At 52.0% G+C, this 16,643-nt stretch overlaps 1 protein-coding gene across 1 annotated transcript; it reads left to right on the plus strand.

The window, feature by feature from the left end:
• Positions 1-647: 647 nt before the first annotated feature.
• Positions 648-12,596, plus strand: ST3GAL2 (ST3 beta-galactoside alpha-2,3-sialyltransferase 2). The gene is made up of 6 exons (XM_023756070.1): positions 648-2,019; positions 4,673-4,866; positions 7,426-7,605; positions 9,855-9,900; positions 10,195-10,314; positions 11,274-12,596. The coding sequence occupies exons 1-6, from the start codon at positions 1,681-1,683 to the stop codon at positions 11,445-11,447; spliced, it is 1,053 nt and encodes a 350-aa protein (XP_023611838.1). The 5' UTR covers positions 648-1,680; the 3' UTR covers positions 11,448-12,596.
• The last annotated feature ends 4,047 nt before the right edge of the window (positions 12,597-16,643 follow it).

Raw genomic sequence — 16,643 nt, forward strand, 5'->3', positions numbered from 1 at the left:
CTGTACGGGAAACTGGGCTAGGAGCTTTCTAAACCTGGTTCTTGCAGGGACTTGCCTTGTGACTCGAGGGGATCACTTTCTGTCCTTGTTTACCTCCTGGCCAAGAAGTGAGGATGGTGGGCTCATCTCGTCCTGAGGCCCCAAGTGAGGAGAGCAACGGCTATCTGTGGATAGTTAGAGGCCAGAGCCCTTTCTTTTCTTTACCCTTCGGTTAGGTGGGCATTGCCTCTCCTACCAGCTTGGTTCCTGCTGGGACTTGGGGACGGAGCTGTGGGAGAACGTGTGTGCCAGTGGTTCTCAACCTTCCTAATGCTGCGACCCTTTAATACAGTTCCTCATGTTGTGACCCAACCATAAAATTATTTTCGTTGCTACTTCATAACTGTAATGTTGCTACTGTTATGAATTGTAATGTAAATATCTGATATGCAGGATGTCTTTTCATTGTTACAAATTGAACATAACTAAAGCATAGCGATCAATCACAAAAACAATATGTAATTATATATGTGTTTTCCGATGGTCTTAGGCGACCCCTGTGAAAGGGTCGTTCGACCCCCCAAGGGGTCGCGACCCACAGGTTGAGAACCGCTGACGTGTGCCATTTTTGTCTGCACGTTATTTTTTCTCTCTGCAATTTCAGGGTCATGCTGAGGCAGCCGGGTGCCTGACAAGCGAGGGGAACCTGCCAAGGGATTACTGCTAGCAGGAGCTGACGGCAAGACGGCAGGACGGCTGGCCCCTGAGGAGCGGGGATGGGCAGAGCAGCCTCTGAGTTCGGGCCAGCAGCACCAGGAAGGAGGCCTGGGCTCTGGCTGGGAGCCTGGCACGCGCTCTGCTGACCCAGATGACCCAGACTGCGTTCAAAGCAGCACGCCGCTGAGCGGCAGCTGTGCCCAGGCCCCAGGACTCCATTGCTGCAGGAGCTCTGCACCCCCTTAGGACACTGCAGTGGGGCTGGGACCATCGGGAGAAGGGACCTGGACCTCGATGGGAAGTGGAAGGACAGAACCTGACGCAAGGAGGATCTTGGTCTCTGCAGCAGGGTTTTGTGACACCCACAGAGCGTCCTGGTTTCTTCCCTCAGGGTTGGGGCCCGGGTCCCCTCCCCTGGCCGAGGGGTTGGGGCCGGAGGACCATCTGAGGGGTGGCTGCCTCTTGCATGGAATCAAGGCTGCTTGAAGCCCACATGTCCTCTGTTGGGATTGGGGTTCAAGGGCTTCCCTGCTGCAGGGGGCGAGGGGCTGCCTCGGTGTCTGCTCATGAACCACAAGGACCTCGACTACTCCAGACTGGATCATTTCAAGCCGCCAAAGAGGGGGACCCCCAGCGCTGGCAGCCAGCAAGCCCAATGGACTAGAAGGCTGGAATGGATTGACCTCCCCCTTGCCAGGGCAGCGGGAGAGGCAGAGCATCTGTGGCCCAGCTAGTGACAGAGGGACCCAATGAAGCCATAAGCAGGGGCCCAAGTGGCTCAGGGACAGGGGAGCCACTCTTGCCCACGTGCTTTCTCCTGACCTTGAGATCGGGCGTGGCCTGGGACGCCTGCTGCCATCTGCTCTGCAGCACAGGCCCTTATGCCCTAGAACAGGCAGGCCTGCCAGTGGCTGGGAAAGGAGTGGCCGCAGGGACACCGGCCGCCCTCCGGGCTGGTGGTCCAGCCTCCCGGGGCCTCGCACCATGAAGTGCTCCCTGCGGGTGTGGTTCCTCTCGGTGGCCTTCCTGCTGGTGTTCATCATGTCACTGCTCTTCACCTACTCTCACCACAGCATGGCCACCCTGCCCTACCTGGACTCGGGGGCCCTGGGGGGCACCCACCGGGTGAAGCTGGTGCCGGGCTATGCCGGCCTGCAGCGCCTCAGCAAGGAGGGGCTCGCTGGCAAGAACTGTGCCTGCCGCCGCTGCATGGGCGACGCCGGGACCTCCGACTGGTTTGACAGCCACTTCGACAGCAACATTTCCCCCGTCTGGACCCGAGAGAACATGGATCTGCCGCCTGATGTCCAGAAGTGGTGGATGGTGAGAGAGGCATGGCCCCTCCTGTCTACCTTTGCTGCTCCTCTCCAGGGATCTGTTCCCCCACCCCATTTGGGAGTCGCTCTTAGAGCCCCCTCTGGGATTTGGGGCTGTCTTCTGGCCCTAGAGTCTTGACAAAGCAAGAGGCCCATTGAACCAGAGCTATCTACTAGGATCCCAGAATCTGAAAGGCAGAGTGAGCTTTGGCCTGGAAGGAGAGAGACCTGATCTTCCCTAGGGCTGGTAGGGGCTGAGCATAGACCAGAAATTCCCACTGGGCCCGGCAGGTGTCATAGACAAGAGAAGTGGCGGATTCTGCCTTACAGATCCTGCTTCCTGGCCCGGACTGTCAGAGTTCCTAAGGACAGGGAGATATACAGAGGAGGGCTCACCAGGAGTCCCACAGGGCCTTCCTGTGACAGCTTGGAGCCCTTGAAGGGTCCTGCCTACTGCTCATAGTCACAGCCTTCCTTTCATGGGTAATACCAAAGTTCAGAGTTCACAGGGCTTGCCCAAGGTCCCAGGTCCCAGTGGTGGCCACCTAGGTCCAGAACAGGACTCCAGACAGAGGTAAACCTATGGGCAGGCCAGACTTCCAGCCCACAGGGATGGAACTCGGGGCTCTTTAAGCAGCAAGCAGTAGAAGCCGCTTCTCCTCTGCCCCCCACAGTCATCCTCTTTAACCGTGAACTTAGGAATGCTCATAGCTGAGCTCTCTCTCCACACTGAGTTTGTGTTCTTTTTAAAAAAATTTTTTATTTTTATTTATTTATTTTTTTTAGAGGGAGAGGGAGAGAGAGAAACATCAATGTGTGAGAGAAACATCGATCAGTTGCCTTCTGTCTGTGCCCCAACCAGGGGTCAAACCCACAACCTGGGTGCCCTGGCTGGGAATTGAACCTGCCACCTTTCAGTGTATGGGACAAAGCTCCAACCAACGGAGCTGCACCAGCCAGGGCTCCGAGTTTGTGTTCTTGTTCCCAGGGGTCCTTCCTATGATGAGAAGAGGTTAGAGCAGACCCCCTATCCCCTATTCCTTCCACGTATTCTGTCCCCTGAGCAACTCCTGCTCAGCCACAAACCCAGGTATTATGGCTCAGACCACAGGGCATTTTATTTTATTTTTAAAGATTTTTTATTTTGATTTTAAATATATTTTTATTGATTTCAGAGAGGAAGGGAGAGGGGGAGAGAGATAGAAACATCAATGATGAAAGGGAATCATTGATCGACTGCCTCCTGCATGCCCCCTACTGGGGATTGATCCCGCAACCTGGGCATGTGCTCTTGACCAGAATCGAACCCAGGACCCTTCAGTCCGCAGGTGGACACTCTATCCACTGAACCAAACCAGCTAGGGCTAATGAAGGGAGAGGGAGAGAGAGAGAAACATCGATGTGAGAGCACATCATTGATTGGCCATCTCCTGCACGCTCCCTACTGGGGGGTCTATGGAATGGAACTGGCAATATTTTGGTGCATGGGACGATGCCCAACCAACTGAGCCATACAGGCCAGGCACACAGGGCATTTTAAAGGCCTAGTTTTACCTTACCAATTGGTGGTCTGTGGGCCACGGCCAGCCCACTCAGTGTTTTTAAAATATTACTATTAGTGACCTGGCCGGCGTGGCTCAGTGGTTGAGCGTCGACCTATGAATCGGGAGGTCATGGTTCCATTCCCAGTAGGGCCATATGCCCAGGTTGCAGGCTTGATCCCCAGAGTAGGGTGTGCAGGAGGCAACCAATCAATGATTCTCTCATCATTGATGTTTCTATCTCTCTCTCCCTCTCCCTTCCTCTCTGAAATCAATAAAAATATATTTAAAATAATAATAAAATAAAATATTACTGTTAGTTATCAGCATTTATGAATCAGGATATTGCACATGAAATCCATACATTCAGCTTCTCTTGAAAAGTTAGACAATGTAGTCCTTCTGGGCTCACAATCTCACGCGGCAACAATTGACTGAAGTTGCCTCTTATTGATGGATGGGGCCTCCTGTTGGCCATGAGCCCCACCTGCCACTTCATTCCTGTGTGTCACCTGCCTGGCTCTGAAGGCATTAGAATGCTACCTGGGCCTCATTTTGTGTGGGTTTTTTTTTTTTTTTTCACCTGCATGGTGCTGGGACATGGAGGAGACCAGCTTCATTCTGGCTAGTCTGGCTTTGAAAGAATGCGCTTCTCTGCCTTCCCCGGAGGCTCAGGGAGTGGCTCCACCTATCCCATGAATTCTGCCCCAGGCAGCTTCTGTCACCTCCACTCCCTGTAGCTCACGGGACTTTCCACCTTACCTGCACCTCAAGACGACCTCTTGATGTGACTCAGAGCTGCCCCGAGGGGACAGCTGAGCAGGGGCCTCTTCATGCCTGAGCGCCCACCCAAGAAGTTTCGCTGCTCCTGGCACAGGCCTACGGGTCCCTGGAGAATGTACCTTGACCCCCAACCCCCCTCCAGTGCATCAGAGCAGCTGGAAGGGAGACTTTACTGTGGTTGAGGGGAGGGTCCTCACTGCTCAGAGAATTCCTGCTCCCTGACAGCTTGGTTAGGGGTCCTGTGTGGCTTGGACATTGGAGGGTGAGGGCAGGGGAGGGGAGGCAGGCAGGAGTCCCTCTCTGCTCACACCCACTCCCTTCCCCTCCGCTCTGCAGATGTTGCAGCCCCAGTTCAAGTCACACAATACCAATGAGGTGCTGGAGAAGCTGTTCCAGATAGTACCAGGCGAGAACCCCTACCGTTTCCGGGACCCCCAGCAGTGCCGGCGCTGTGCTGTGGTGGGGAACTCCGGCAACCTGCGGGGCTCCGGCTATGGGCCAGACGTGGACAGGCACAACTTCATCATGAGGTGAGCCGCGGGGACCCCAAGCCTCCTGGAGAGGCGACTGGACTCCGTGGCCTTGTCTGGCAGTGTAGGAGCTGCCAGCGGCTGGGGCTGCTATAGGTCTCCAATACCCAGACCTGCGATAGGGTCTCACCTTTGGTGGGGTGGATAAGGAGGCAGGATTCCCATTCAAGACTTTGCTTGAGGCCTGTACTCAGTCTCCAACTCTGAATTAGTCTGAAAAGAGCTGAAACTAGACTCCTAGCTGGCTGCGGGTGAAAACGCCCACCAGCGACCCTCCTACCTGCCTGGTTTCCTCAGTAGTTGCACCAGGGTGAGGGCCCAAACCAAACCAACATCTTGCTTAATAGTCACAGGTGTGATTCCTCCTGGAACTCACAGAAGACGGATGTCCTGGGCAGAAGAAGAAAAGTAGAATCAATCAGACAAGCAGATGGATGTCTGGTGCTTGCTCTGGGCTGCTGTCCTTTGTCACAAGGTTTAGATTGGGGTGGAGGGAGGGGGCTCACTCGTTCAACAAGACATCAGTGCCCAGCCTGGAGGACAGAAGGGTTGGACGGGCATTCATTCCAGACAGGGGCACAGAGCAAGAAGTCTGGGGATGGACAGGGGGTAAGAGTGGACTTGTGTGCCGGGTGCGGGCTGCTCCTTCTGCCCTGGACCTGTTTTCTGACTTCTTCACTAGACTTGGAGGCAGGAAATGCCATCCCACCCCGTGGAGGAAGAGCCCTTAAGAATAAGATACTGAAAATGCCCAGTTTTCATGAAGTATCTTGTAGGATGAGCGTTGCAGAAAGACCGGGTTTCCCAGGAGGAGGAAGGAAGGGCTTTATCTTAGAATCTGTTGCTGTCTCCATAGCAACGCCGAGACAGCAATGTCTCTGAGGCTTTCCTCGTTCCTTGCAAAACCCTTCTTATGGTGAGAATGGTGCGGTAAGGGGGAGGGGGGTGCCAGGCCCCATCCAGGAACCCAGAGCCCCTGAGATTCTCCCCATCGTCCAGTTGCTGGCAAAGGAGGCAAGCTGGGAGCTGAAGAGGGGCCTCTATTTACCCAGAGACAGTGGCTGAGGTTGGGGAATGAAGCGTCCATTACTCCAGTCAACCTGCCCAGCAAGTGGGAGGAACCTCAAGGAGGTGGAGGCTCTGCAGCAGGGCCCACTGAAGGGAGGGAGGCATAGTGATGCTGGGTGACAGGTCTAAGAAGGGACTTTGTGAAAGCTCTGGCTGCCAATTCAGTGGGAAAGGCAGGTGGAGGGCTGTCTTCAGAAGCCAACCTGGGGCAGCTGTAGCCCTTTGATCTGCAGGACCAGCTTGGTCTCTCCATTGGTGACATGAGGTTTGTTTCTTGGGTCTTTACAAGAGTCAACCTTGACCCCAGCTCCTGTCTAGCCTAGAGCCCAGCCAAGACTTCCACTGCCTGCTACCCTTCTGTGCCCCAGCAGCTGAGAAACACCATCCCTATTAAGCCTTCCTCTCCAACCTGCTCTGTTCCTCCCAGAAGTGCGGTATTATTTGGGGGGGGGAGGGGGGAGGAGAGAATGTACACAATAAAAATGAATTCTCCTACGTCCCATTTCCCAAGAGTAGGAATTATTAATAATTTTAATGCCATTCCAGATTTTTTTCTATTTGTATACAAAAGTATTTTTTCTTTTTCTTTCTTTTAATGAAAAATGGTTATCATACTATAAAATTTTAAGTCTTCCTTTTCTGTGTTGTAATCCCCTCCTGCTGCACACAGTAGGTATTCAAGAGCTATGTATTATAAGGAAAGACGTGGGATACCTCACACCACTTGTTTTTTTTCACTGAATAACTCTTGGACCTTTTGTTTAAAGAATAGTTTACCAATTTTTTAGAGAGAGAGGAAGGGAGAGAGAGAGAAACATTGATGTGAGAGCACAACCTCAATTGACTGCCTCCTGATTAAACCCACAACCTTCTGGTGCACAGGATGATGCCCAACCAAGTGAGCCACACAGGCCAGGGCTCTTGGACTTATTTCTTACCAGCACATGTAAATCTACTTCATTCATTCTGATGGCCACATGGTATGTGAATGGGCCAAAATGTATAAACCAGTCTTTATTGCTTCATTCTACTTTTCACTATTGTGATATTGCAGTGAATATCCTCGTACACACGTCTTTGCACACTTACGCACCTATTTTTAAAATATATATATATCTTTATTGATTTCAGAGAGGAAGTGAGAGGGAGAGAGAGATAGAAACATCAGTGATGAGAGAGAATCAATGATTGGCTGCCTCCTCCATGATTGGGGATTGAGCCCACAACCTGGGCCTATTCCATGACTGGGATCGAACCATGACCTCCTAGTTCATAGCTCAACCACTGAGCCACCACTCTCAGGCCTCACCTATTTTTACAGATGGATTTCTGGTAATGGAATTGTTAGATCAGAGTGTATTTATATATATATTTTTTGGCTAGCACCAAATCGTCCTCTAAAACTCTTGTACCAGCTTCTGTTGCCTTTTTCTTTTGTGTGTACCAGTTTCTGTGGCAGTTTCTTCTCATGTCAACCTCTTGTCCCTGCAGAATGAATCAGGCACCAACTGTGGGCTTTGAGCAGGATGTTGGCAGCCGAACCACCCACCATTTCATGTACCCTGAGAGTGCCAAGAACCTGCCCGCCAACGTCAGCTTCGTGTTGGTGCCCTTCAAGGCCCTGGACCTGCTGTGGATCGCGAGCGCCCTGTCCACGGGACAGATCCGATTGTGAGCTGCCCTGCTGACTGGGAGTGCAATATGGGTGACAGGAGCACCTTGGGAGGAGTCTTCCTGGGGACTGGATCTTAGAATTCCTTTAACTGTTTTAGCCAGGAGGGGCTGGTGCGGAGGGAGGCCCCAGGAGGGAGGGCCCCAAGTGGTGCCTTAGCTGAGGCCTGAGCATGTTCTTTTGTCAATTCCCGCATGGTGACAGCCAGCGTAGTGGTGGTGGAAAGGTGAGGAAAGAACAGTCTGGTTTTGGTCTCCTTTCCAGGGGGTGGTTCCGAACTGTGGGAGCTCTGCCTTCTGAGAATTTTCTTTGGGGGCAGAGGCTTCGTTTGAAATCTCAGGAAATTCAGTGAACCAAGGTTTTGTTTGTTTTTAAGATTTTTTAAAATATATTTTATTGATTTTTTTACAGAGAGGAAGAGAGAGGGATAGAGAGTTAGAAACATTGATGAGAGAGAAACATCGATCAGCCGCCTCCTGCACACCCCCTACTGGGTATGTGCCCGCAACCAAGGTACATGCCCCTGACTGGAATCGAACCTGGGACCCTTGAGTCCTCAGGCTGACATTCTATCCACTGAGCCAAACCAGTTAGGGCTTATTGATTTTTAGAAAGAGAGGAAGGGAGAGAGAAAGAGAACATTGATTTAAGAGAAACAGCTGCCTCCTGCACACCCCCTACCAGGGATCGAGCCTGCAATCTGGGCATGTGCCCTGACTGGGAATCAATCCAGCAACCCCTTGTGCCCAGGATGACACCCAACCAACTGAGCCACAGCGGCCAGGGCTAACCAAGTATTTTTTTTAGCAGCTTTACCGCCGCACCACCGTACCTTTAAATTTTCCACACTGCGCCTCCTCTAAGCCTCGTAATGCTGTTGTTTTTCCTTCTAGTTGAAGAGTCTCTCCTCAGCCAGCCTTCCTGTGGTTCTGGGTGATGTCCGTTCCGTCTTTTAGTTGTATTTTTGAAGTGGTTGTTCGAGGCAGCAAACTCCGGTGTTTACCTATGCCGCCATCTTGGTTTCTCCTAATCAACTGTCTTAACCATGGTTTTAGTTGTGTGTGCAGCAAAATGTGTGTAACTTAAAATTTACAATTTTGTACAGTTCAGTAGCATTAAGTACATTCACATTATTGTGCAAACATCACCACTGCCCATCTCCAGAACTGTTTTATCATCTCAAATGGAAACTCTGTAGCCATTAAGTAATAACTCCTCATTCCTTCTTTCCCCAAGACCCTGATAATCACTGTTATTTCTGTCTCTATGATTAAGACTATTCTAGGTACTTGATATAAGTAGAAGTATGTAGTATTTGTCCTTTTATATCTGACTTATTTCACTTAGCATGATGTTTTTAAGGTTCATCCATGCTGTAGCATGTCTCAGATTTCATTCACTTTATTTATTTATATTTTTTATTGATTTCAGAGAGGAAGGGAGAGGGGGAGATAGAAACATCAATGATGAGAGAGAATCATTGATCGGCTGCCTCCTGCACACCCCCCACTGGGGATCTGCAACCTTGGCATGTGCCCTTGACTGTCATCGAACCTGGGACCTTTCAGTCTGCAGGCCAATGCTCTATCCACTGAGCCAAACCAGCTAGGGCAGATTTCATTCATTTTAAAGGCTAAATAGCATTCCCCTGAATGGACATGCCACATTTTGTTTATCCATTCATCCAATAATGGGAAATTGAGTTGTTGCGACCTCTTGCCTGTTTTCATCATGTGTTTTTAAACACAGAAGTGTAAGTCACAGTGTCCTGACTTTATGTTTGGGAGACCTAAAAGCTAAACTAAATGCTGTAGCGTTTAAATCCCATAGATTTAAAAGGGATTAGAAAAGGGAGTGTAGGTTACGGATGCCATGGCTGGCTAATAGGGAAGGAGGGATTTGTGCCAAATGTGGGGAGAGTAGCACGAGTATCAGGTGGGCACAGGTAGGAGCACACACATGGTGGGTTTGAGATGATTGGCGAACTCAAGCGGAGAGTTCATAGCAGAGGGTTGTGGGAGAAGAGTTGGGGCTGGAATATGGAAGGGCCAATGTATGTCTAATAAAACATCCTTATTTTATCCTGAAGGGCATGGGGAGCCATTGAAGGTTCTGAGCGAGGTACTGCAGTGATATGGTGTGGGAGAGCAGTCTGGAAGCAGGGGGTCTTGTGGTGAGGCTGTCATCCCTCAGGCCTGAGCAGGAGGGAAGGCATCTAAATGTTTTGTGTGTTTTTGTTTGCTTGCAGTACCTATGCTCCAGTGAAGTCCTTCCTTCGAGTAGACAAAGAAAAGGTAAGTTTCCTCCTCTGCCCCCTTCTTTATCCCCACCTCATTGGAAACAGTGCAGACCTGACCTCCTGGTGTGCCTGGTCCTGTGGCTCAGGTGTCCCTTAGTGCCCTTCTAGAATCTTCAGTGTCCCCATCTGCTGGGATGCCTGACCTCCACAGAGGCTGCAAGGAACCAGGGAACACAGATGAACAGGTCCAAGGGCAAGCGTGGAGGAACTGGCACAAGCTACTCAGAGCCTGTCCCTGTGCCTCTAGGCCCCCCAAACCCTCATGTGCCTGTCACATTTTCTCCTCCAGGTCCAGATCTACAACCCAGCCTTCTTCAAGTACATCCATGACAGGTGGACAGAGCATCATGGGCGGTACCCTTCCACAGGGATGCTGGTGCTCTTCTTTGCCCTGCACGTGTGTGATGAGGTGGGTAGCCCAGTCTGGGGGTAAACAGTGGGACCCATGGAGCAAGGGAAAGCAGCCCTTCTCAGGGCTCAGTAGTGCTTCAAGAGGAATGTGTTTTTGTAGGCAGAAACCAAGTGGCTTTGATTTCTCCCCATTTCTAGGCGGTGGAGCTCTGCATTTCCCAAGCTTACTACTTTAATTTGACCAAATCTGAAATCACTTCATTTAAAAGTTAAATTTATTCACAAAGGAAATAGAATACTACTTCCATAATTGATATTACTTGCCATAAAGAAAAAAATAATAAGACATAAATAGAATAGAATGGAGATAGTGTAGTTAAGATTCAGGGGGATGGTTATCTCCCATAGCTGTGGGCCCCAGGCCTGCTCTCTTGTTAAAAACGGAGGTTAGTCATTCAAGGAGGCATCTCGCTAGTGGGCAGGGGTGCTCTGCCATACACTTCAGTGCTCACACCCAGCACACCCACTTTTGCCAGTAAATCCTTTAACGTAGGGTCTTGGGTACTTGACCAGTTTTCAAATAAAAGTACTCCATTAAAAAAAAAAAGTTAGCAAGGGTTGGGCTAGCCCTAAATTGGGGCGTTGTTCTTGAAGCAATCAGACGGGTGGAAGGAGCTGAAAGGGAGCAGCAGTCCCCCTCGGTCAGTGTCCTTAGCCCAGGCTTGGGTGTCCCCTCTTCCCATGCATCCCGCGCTCTGGGAATCGATTAGCTGCTGGCCTCCCGGGTTGTCGGGTCGTTGCGGCTCCTTTCTCCTTCCCCACTACTGGGTATGTGCCCGCAACCAAGGTACATGCCCTTGACCGGAATCAAACCTGGGACCTTTCAGTCCGCAGGCCGATGCTCTATCCCCTGAGCCAAACCAGTTAGGGCTCTCCTTCCCCACTGCTACCCAAGGCTCCCCCGCGTCCGTCTCCCAAGGTCCGACGTGGGGTGACTTGCACCGCCCTCCCCTGCAGGTGAACGTGTACGGGTTCGGGGCTGACAGCCGGGGCAACTGGCACCACTACTGGGAGAATAACCGGTACGCGGGCGAGTTCCGGAAGACCGGCGTGCACGACGCCGACTTCGAGGCCCACATCATCGACATGCTGGCCAAGGCCAGCAAGATCGAGGTCTACCGAGGCAACTGAGAAAGGTCTGGCCGCGACTCTAACTGCCCTCCGCCCAGCACCTGTGCGTGCTCTGGGTCGGGACCCTAGACCAGCCCCTGGTTGGCGGCTTCCGCCTGCGCGCGTCGCCGGGCGTGGGGCGTCTCCGGGCAACGCTGAGCGCGCCCGGCCGTGGTCTGGACCAATCATGTTGCAGCCCAGCGAGCGCCGGCTGTTCCCTGCCAATCACAAGACTGGGCCTGGCACCCAATCAACGCGGCGGTCGGGCGGAGCCTCTTTATCTCAGTCAATCGTGCCCCTCAAGTCGAGTCGACTTCCGGCGCTGGGCCCGTTTCCTCCAATCAATGGCCTTCGGGGCGAACCGGCCGACCCAACCCCCACAGCCCTAGGCTCTTGGGTAGGATTTTGTTTCACGCTTTTTAAAGAAAAGAGGTGGCTTCTGGCCTCGGAGAAGTACTGTCTGCAGGCTGGGTCGGGGCTGTCGCAATTGCTTGCGGGCCTGACCCCGCCGAGGACGCCGAGAAGGAAAGGGAAGCGCGGGCCGGGCCGTGGCGGCTCGGCTTCCCCTCCCCGGGGCCCCGCGTGGGCCCAGGAACGATCCATGTGACTTACGGGGGGAGGGAAAGCGCTCTTGCACCTCAGAGGCAAAGCCAGAACCCTCCCAAACCTCTCCAGGCTTCCGAGAGAATGTCAGGCCCCACATTTCTTTTATTGTTTAGTCCGAGATGGGTGTGAACCCACCAAAGAAAGGCAGTGAGAATCCAGAGGGCGAGTGGCCCTCATCCGACCGCCCCTCCCTCCCCGCCTTTGGCCACCCTATGGAATGGCCTTTCTGACCAGGGCATCTAGTGTCTCACCAGAAAACGGACTGTGCTCACCCTTTGCTTGGGGGCGGGGTTCGCCCAGGACCCAACTCGAACTCGGGTGTAAGGAACTGGGCGGGGGACCAGGAAGCCCCCTCACGTCCAATGTAAGGTGCTTCTCACTCACGTGTATCCTACGCCCCTACTGTTCGCTACAACTTCTAGTGTCTCCTTAGGCCCCGGGCCTCCTCACCAGCCTACTTGCTCTAGAAAAAAAAATCAAAACATGCCCTGGGATGGATTAGGGCGCTGCTGCTTTCTCTCTCTCTCTCTCTCTCTCTCTCTCTCTCTCTCTCTCTCACAAGCACGTCTCTCTCCCTCTCTCCCTCTCTCTCTCTCTCTCTCACAAACACGTCTTCGGCTGGCTCAATGGAGAGGGAGCAGCTCCTGGCAAAAACGGCTGGAGATGGGGAGCCCAGCTGCCTGGTGCATGCACCTTCCCTCACACATCACCCCAAAGAGGAGTAAGAAACCTCTTGCTTGGGGGTGGTTTTTGCTTTGGGCTCATAATTTAGTTAATTTAGTTAACCTACAATGACCAGGTATGGCTGACCAACACAAACTCTGTAAAAATCCCGAGCTGGCCGTGGAAATAGCCGGGAGCCTAGCTGGGGAGGAGTAGACTTGCCCCTCTGCATGCCTCCTCCCCTGCCCATGGGTCCCTTTCCCCCGGCTCACCTCTTGCCTTCTCGCTCTCGCTCACTTTCCATTTCCAGCTCCGGAGTGGGCTGGGAAGCTAACAACCAGGGATTACAACTGGAAGCTACTACCTGCATGATTGAACCCAGCTTAACCCCCGCGAGGAAGCTGCGGGTGGTATTCAGCCTTCAAGGTCAGGGGATTTTAGGGGGGACAAGAGCTTCTGTGAAGCTTCCAAACCACTAAAAGGACCCCACTCTCCAGCAGTGACAACACACATGCCACCCATTTTCTTAGTGAGTTGGTACCACCAGGCAGCCTCCTGGCTGTGGGTGTAGTTCCTGCAGCCGGCTGGGGGAACGGTAACCAGAAGAGTATTAGAGGAGGCTTGGGGTGGAGCAGTGGGCACCCCCAAAAGTTAATATATGGAGAATTTAGCTTGAGTCTGTACCTTCCTAATCCCCAAAGTAGGTGAAATAAAGAATGGGGGTGGGTTGGGGGAAGTAGGGGTTTGATGGATTGCCTCCTCCCACCGTTCTGGAGAGCCAGGGCACCAGCCATTCTTGCCAGTCTCATCTCAATGCTTCCTGAAGAGGCTGCTTTGAGTGTTTAGAAGATGAAAAAAAACAATGCAATTATGCCAAACAGTATTGAGCAGAATAATTTATTTTGTTTTTCTTTGTTTGTTTGTTTAAAACAATAATAAACCCCCATTCTGGAAGAGGTAGGTCCCAGCATCCAGCCCAGATCTCCTTTTCTGCAATAGTTATTTAAACATGTTTTTTTTTGTATTATTTTCTTCCCTTTCTCTCTCTTTCTAAATTAAAAAGGACAAAAATACTATATAGTCATTAATCTGTTTTGAAATGTGTCAGTGGGGAGCTGTGACTAAGTAAAGGCTAAGAATGTTGGGGAGATTTTGAAGTGGGGGGTATCAACTCCCCAACACCCTTATACAGGACGCCTCCCAACTCAAAGCCAGCTGCCTCATGTCATAACTAGAGGCCCGGTGCACAAATTCCTGTACCGGTGGGGTCCCTTGGCCTAGTCTGCTGCCCAGCCTTACCCGCCAGCTTGTCAATTCTGCACAGCACAAAGTAGTGCACCAAGCGGCAGGCGGCCAGGGAGTGCACCAAGCGGCAGGCGGCCAGGGAGGAGCATGTATGCGAGCTGGGCACCATGCTGCTCCCGCTCATCCCAGCCCCGCTGCACCTCCCACCATCACTTGGTAGACTCTGCCGCTCCGCTGCAGCCTCCACGTGCCCATCCTAGGGCGATACTGGTGCACCCATGACCACACAGCCACCGCTTGTCATTGCAGCCTCGCTCCTCACGTGGTAGCCGGCTCATGCCCAGTCATTCCGATGCCGGTCCCAATCCCAGTCCCAGTTTGGATGGGGGAGAGGCTCCAGCCACCGCAGCTGTGCTTGCCAGCCATGAGCCTGGCATCTGGCGCCCATAGGTCAGCTGAGCGGCGCTCCCACTGTAGGAGCACACTGACCACCAGGGGACAGCTCCTGTATTGAGTGTCTGACCCCTGGTGGTCAGTGCGCATCATAGCAGCCTGTTGACCCGTCGTTCAGTCGCTTAGGCTTTTACTAATATATATATATATATATATATATATATATAGAGAGAGAGAGAGAGAGAGAGAGAGAGAGAGAGAGAGAGAGAGGTCTGGTGCATGAGTTCGTGCACGGGTGGGGTCCCTAGGGGTGGCCTGTGGGGATCTGGCTGAAACCCACAGTCCAATGCCGCCTGCTGCTCCTGCTCATCCCAGCCCTGCTGCGCCTGCCGTGGGCTTACGCCCAGTCAGTACTGATCGGGAGAGCCTCGAGCCACAGTGGTGCTCACCAGCTGTGAGCCCTGCATCTGGCACCCGTCCTGAGGGAGGTAGGGGGGCCAGGATGCGATTGGCCCTCTAGGCGGGTGGTGGGATGCCCTTGCCAGCCTGGGAACCGGATCGGTCCCGCTGACATTTGCGCCGGTTGTCGGGAGCTACCTGGACGCTGCTTTTATATCATTTCTTCCTTGCGGAGCATCTAGGAGGGGAAGTGGCTGCAGTGCCCAAGGCCAACTTCCAGGAGGCCAGTGGCGCTGTCGGGATCAGGCTGGTGGCACTGGTCCATCAGTGTCTGGCCCGTTCTCCAGAGATTGGACCTGCAGGACTACTGAGGGAGTGAGTGGCTGCCTCCGAGCTGGTAGGCCGCTTGGATGGGTCGGTCAGCTGAGCGGTGCTCTCACTGTGGGAGCACATTGACCACCAGGGGGCAGCTCCTGCATTGAGCATCAGCCCGCTGGTGGTCAGTGCGCATAATAGCGACCGGTCATTCTGCGGTTTGGTCAATTTGCATATTAGGGTTTTATTATATAGGATTGGTTGCAGCAGCACTCCCAAATGTTAAGAATCAAGAGTTCCACCAAACCGTGTCTTTTTTTCCCCCCTCGATGTTGGCTGAGGACTATATTGCTTTGATCCAGCAAAGATACCACATCTGAATACACAGGTTGGCATTACCACTTGATTACATTTGCAATAAACTACTGTCATTCCCCATGACTCGGATGGTGAATAAATAGGACTAGGAAGAAAACATCCATCCCTGCATAATTCAAGTTTGATGGCGGCACCAATCTCTGCGAATCCTGCAGGGATGTGGTATTGACTATCCTATATAATAAAGAGCTAATATGCAAATGGTCACCATGCCCTCGTGCCCTCGCGCCGGGGCTGGGGACCTGAGGCTGCGCCCCCCACCCTATGGGGTTTGACAGGACTGGGGCCTGTACGATTTCAAGGTGCACGCGGGTGGGCGGGTACTCAACTCTGGATCCCGTGGCGTGCCCGACTCTGACAGGAGGAAGATTTTCATATACATTTTACTAATTTTCTTTCATCTCTGACACTTCTATTATAGAGAAAGGGCAAATAGCAATATTAAAATATTTCTGATTAATTCCCTTTAATGTGCACGAATTTTGTGCACCAGGCCACTAGTGTGTGTAACTTAAATATATATTTATTTAAAAGTTTATTGATTTGAGAGGAAGGGAGAGGGAGAGAAACATTGATGAGAGAAACATTGGGTTGCTTCCTGTAGGCACCCTGACCAGGGAACAAACCTGCAACCTGTGCATGTGCCCTGACTGGGAATAGAACTGGAGACTTTTCGGTGCACTGGCCAGGGCTCTTGCTCTTTTTTAGTGAATGTATTTTTCTCTTTGAGCACACAAACATATGTAAAGTCTTTTATCAGACCATTCCATAAAATTAATTTTATCTGGGGTGAATTTAATTTATTGATGTTTGCAGTCTTTCTTAGTGTTAGGTTTCTTCTCTCCCCGCAGTCCAAATGGATTTAGCAGTTGACTCCATCTAGCTCCTCACTCCTTTGGCCCTTATTCTAGAACCAAGTCTGTAGACATTCAGTTAACTGGGGATATCACAGACCAGACAGGCAGAGTCAACAGAACTGTGTGTCAGTTTCCTGTCCAAGTCCTCCCACCCCATTTCTCGGCCCAGGTTTTAACATAACTCTCACGTCCAGCCAGGGTGCAGGCCAAGCTCAGTGCAGCTCCTTCCCATTCACTCAGTCACCATGGCTCTAGCCCACACACCACAGCCATGTCACCACTCACCTTCTAAGGTACCATAATCACTCACAGCCAATGAGCAGGGCAAAACATTTTGAGACCCACGATAATTCAGAAAATT

This window comes from Myotis lucifugus, unplaced genomic scaffold, assembly GCF_000147115.1.
Source record: "Myotis lucifugus unplaced genomic scaffold, Myoluc2.0 scaffold_88, whole genome shotgun sequence".
Lineage (NCBI taxonomy): Eukaryota > Metazoa > Chordata > Mammalia > Chiroptera > Vespertilionidae > Myotis > Myotis lucifugus.

Bases quoted from the DNA above. Each gene is read 5' to 3' on its own strand.
- ST3GAL2 (XM_023756070.1), top strand. From the start codon at position 1,681: ATGAAGTGCTCCCTGCGGGTGTGGTTCCTCTCGGTGGCCTTCCTGCTG. The intron at 7,606-9,854 runs GTGAGCTGCCCT...GTTTGCTTGCAG, and splicing joins TCCACGGGACAGATCCGATT to TACCTATGCTCCAGTGAAGT. The intron at 10,315-11,273 runs GTGGGTAGCCCA...CCTCCCCTGCAG, and splicing joins CCCTGCACGTGTGTGATGAG to GTGAACGTGTACGGGTTCGG.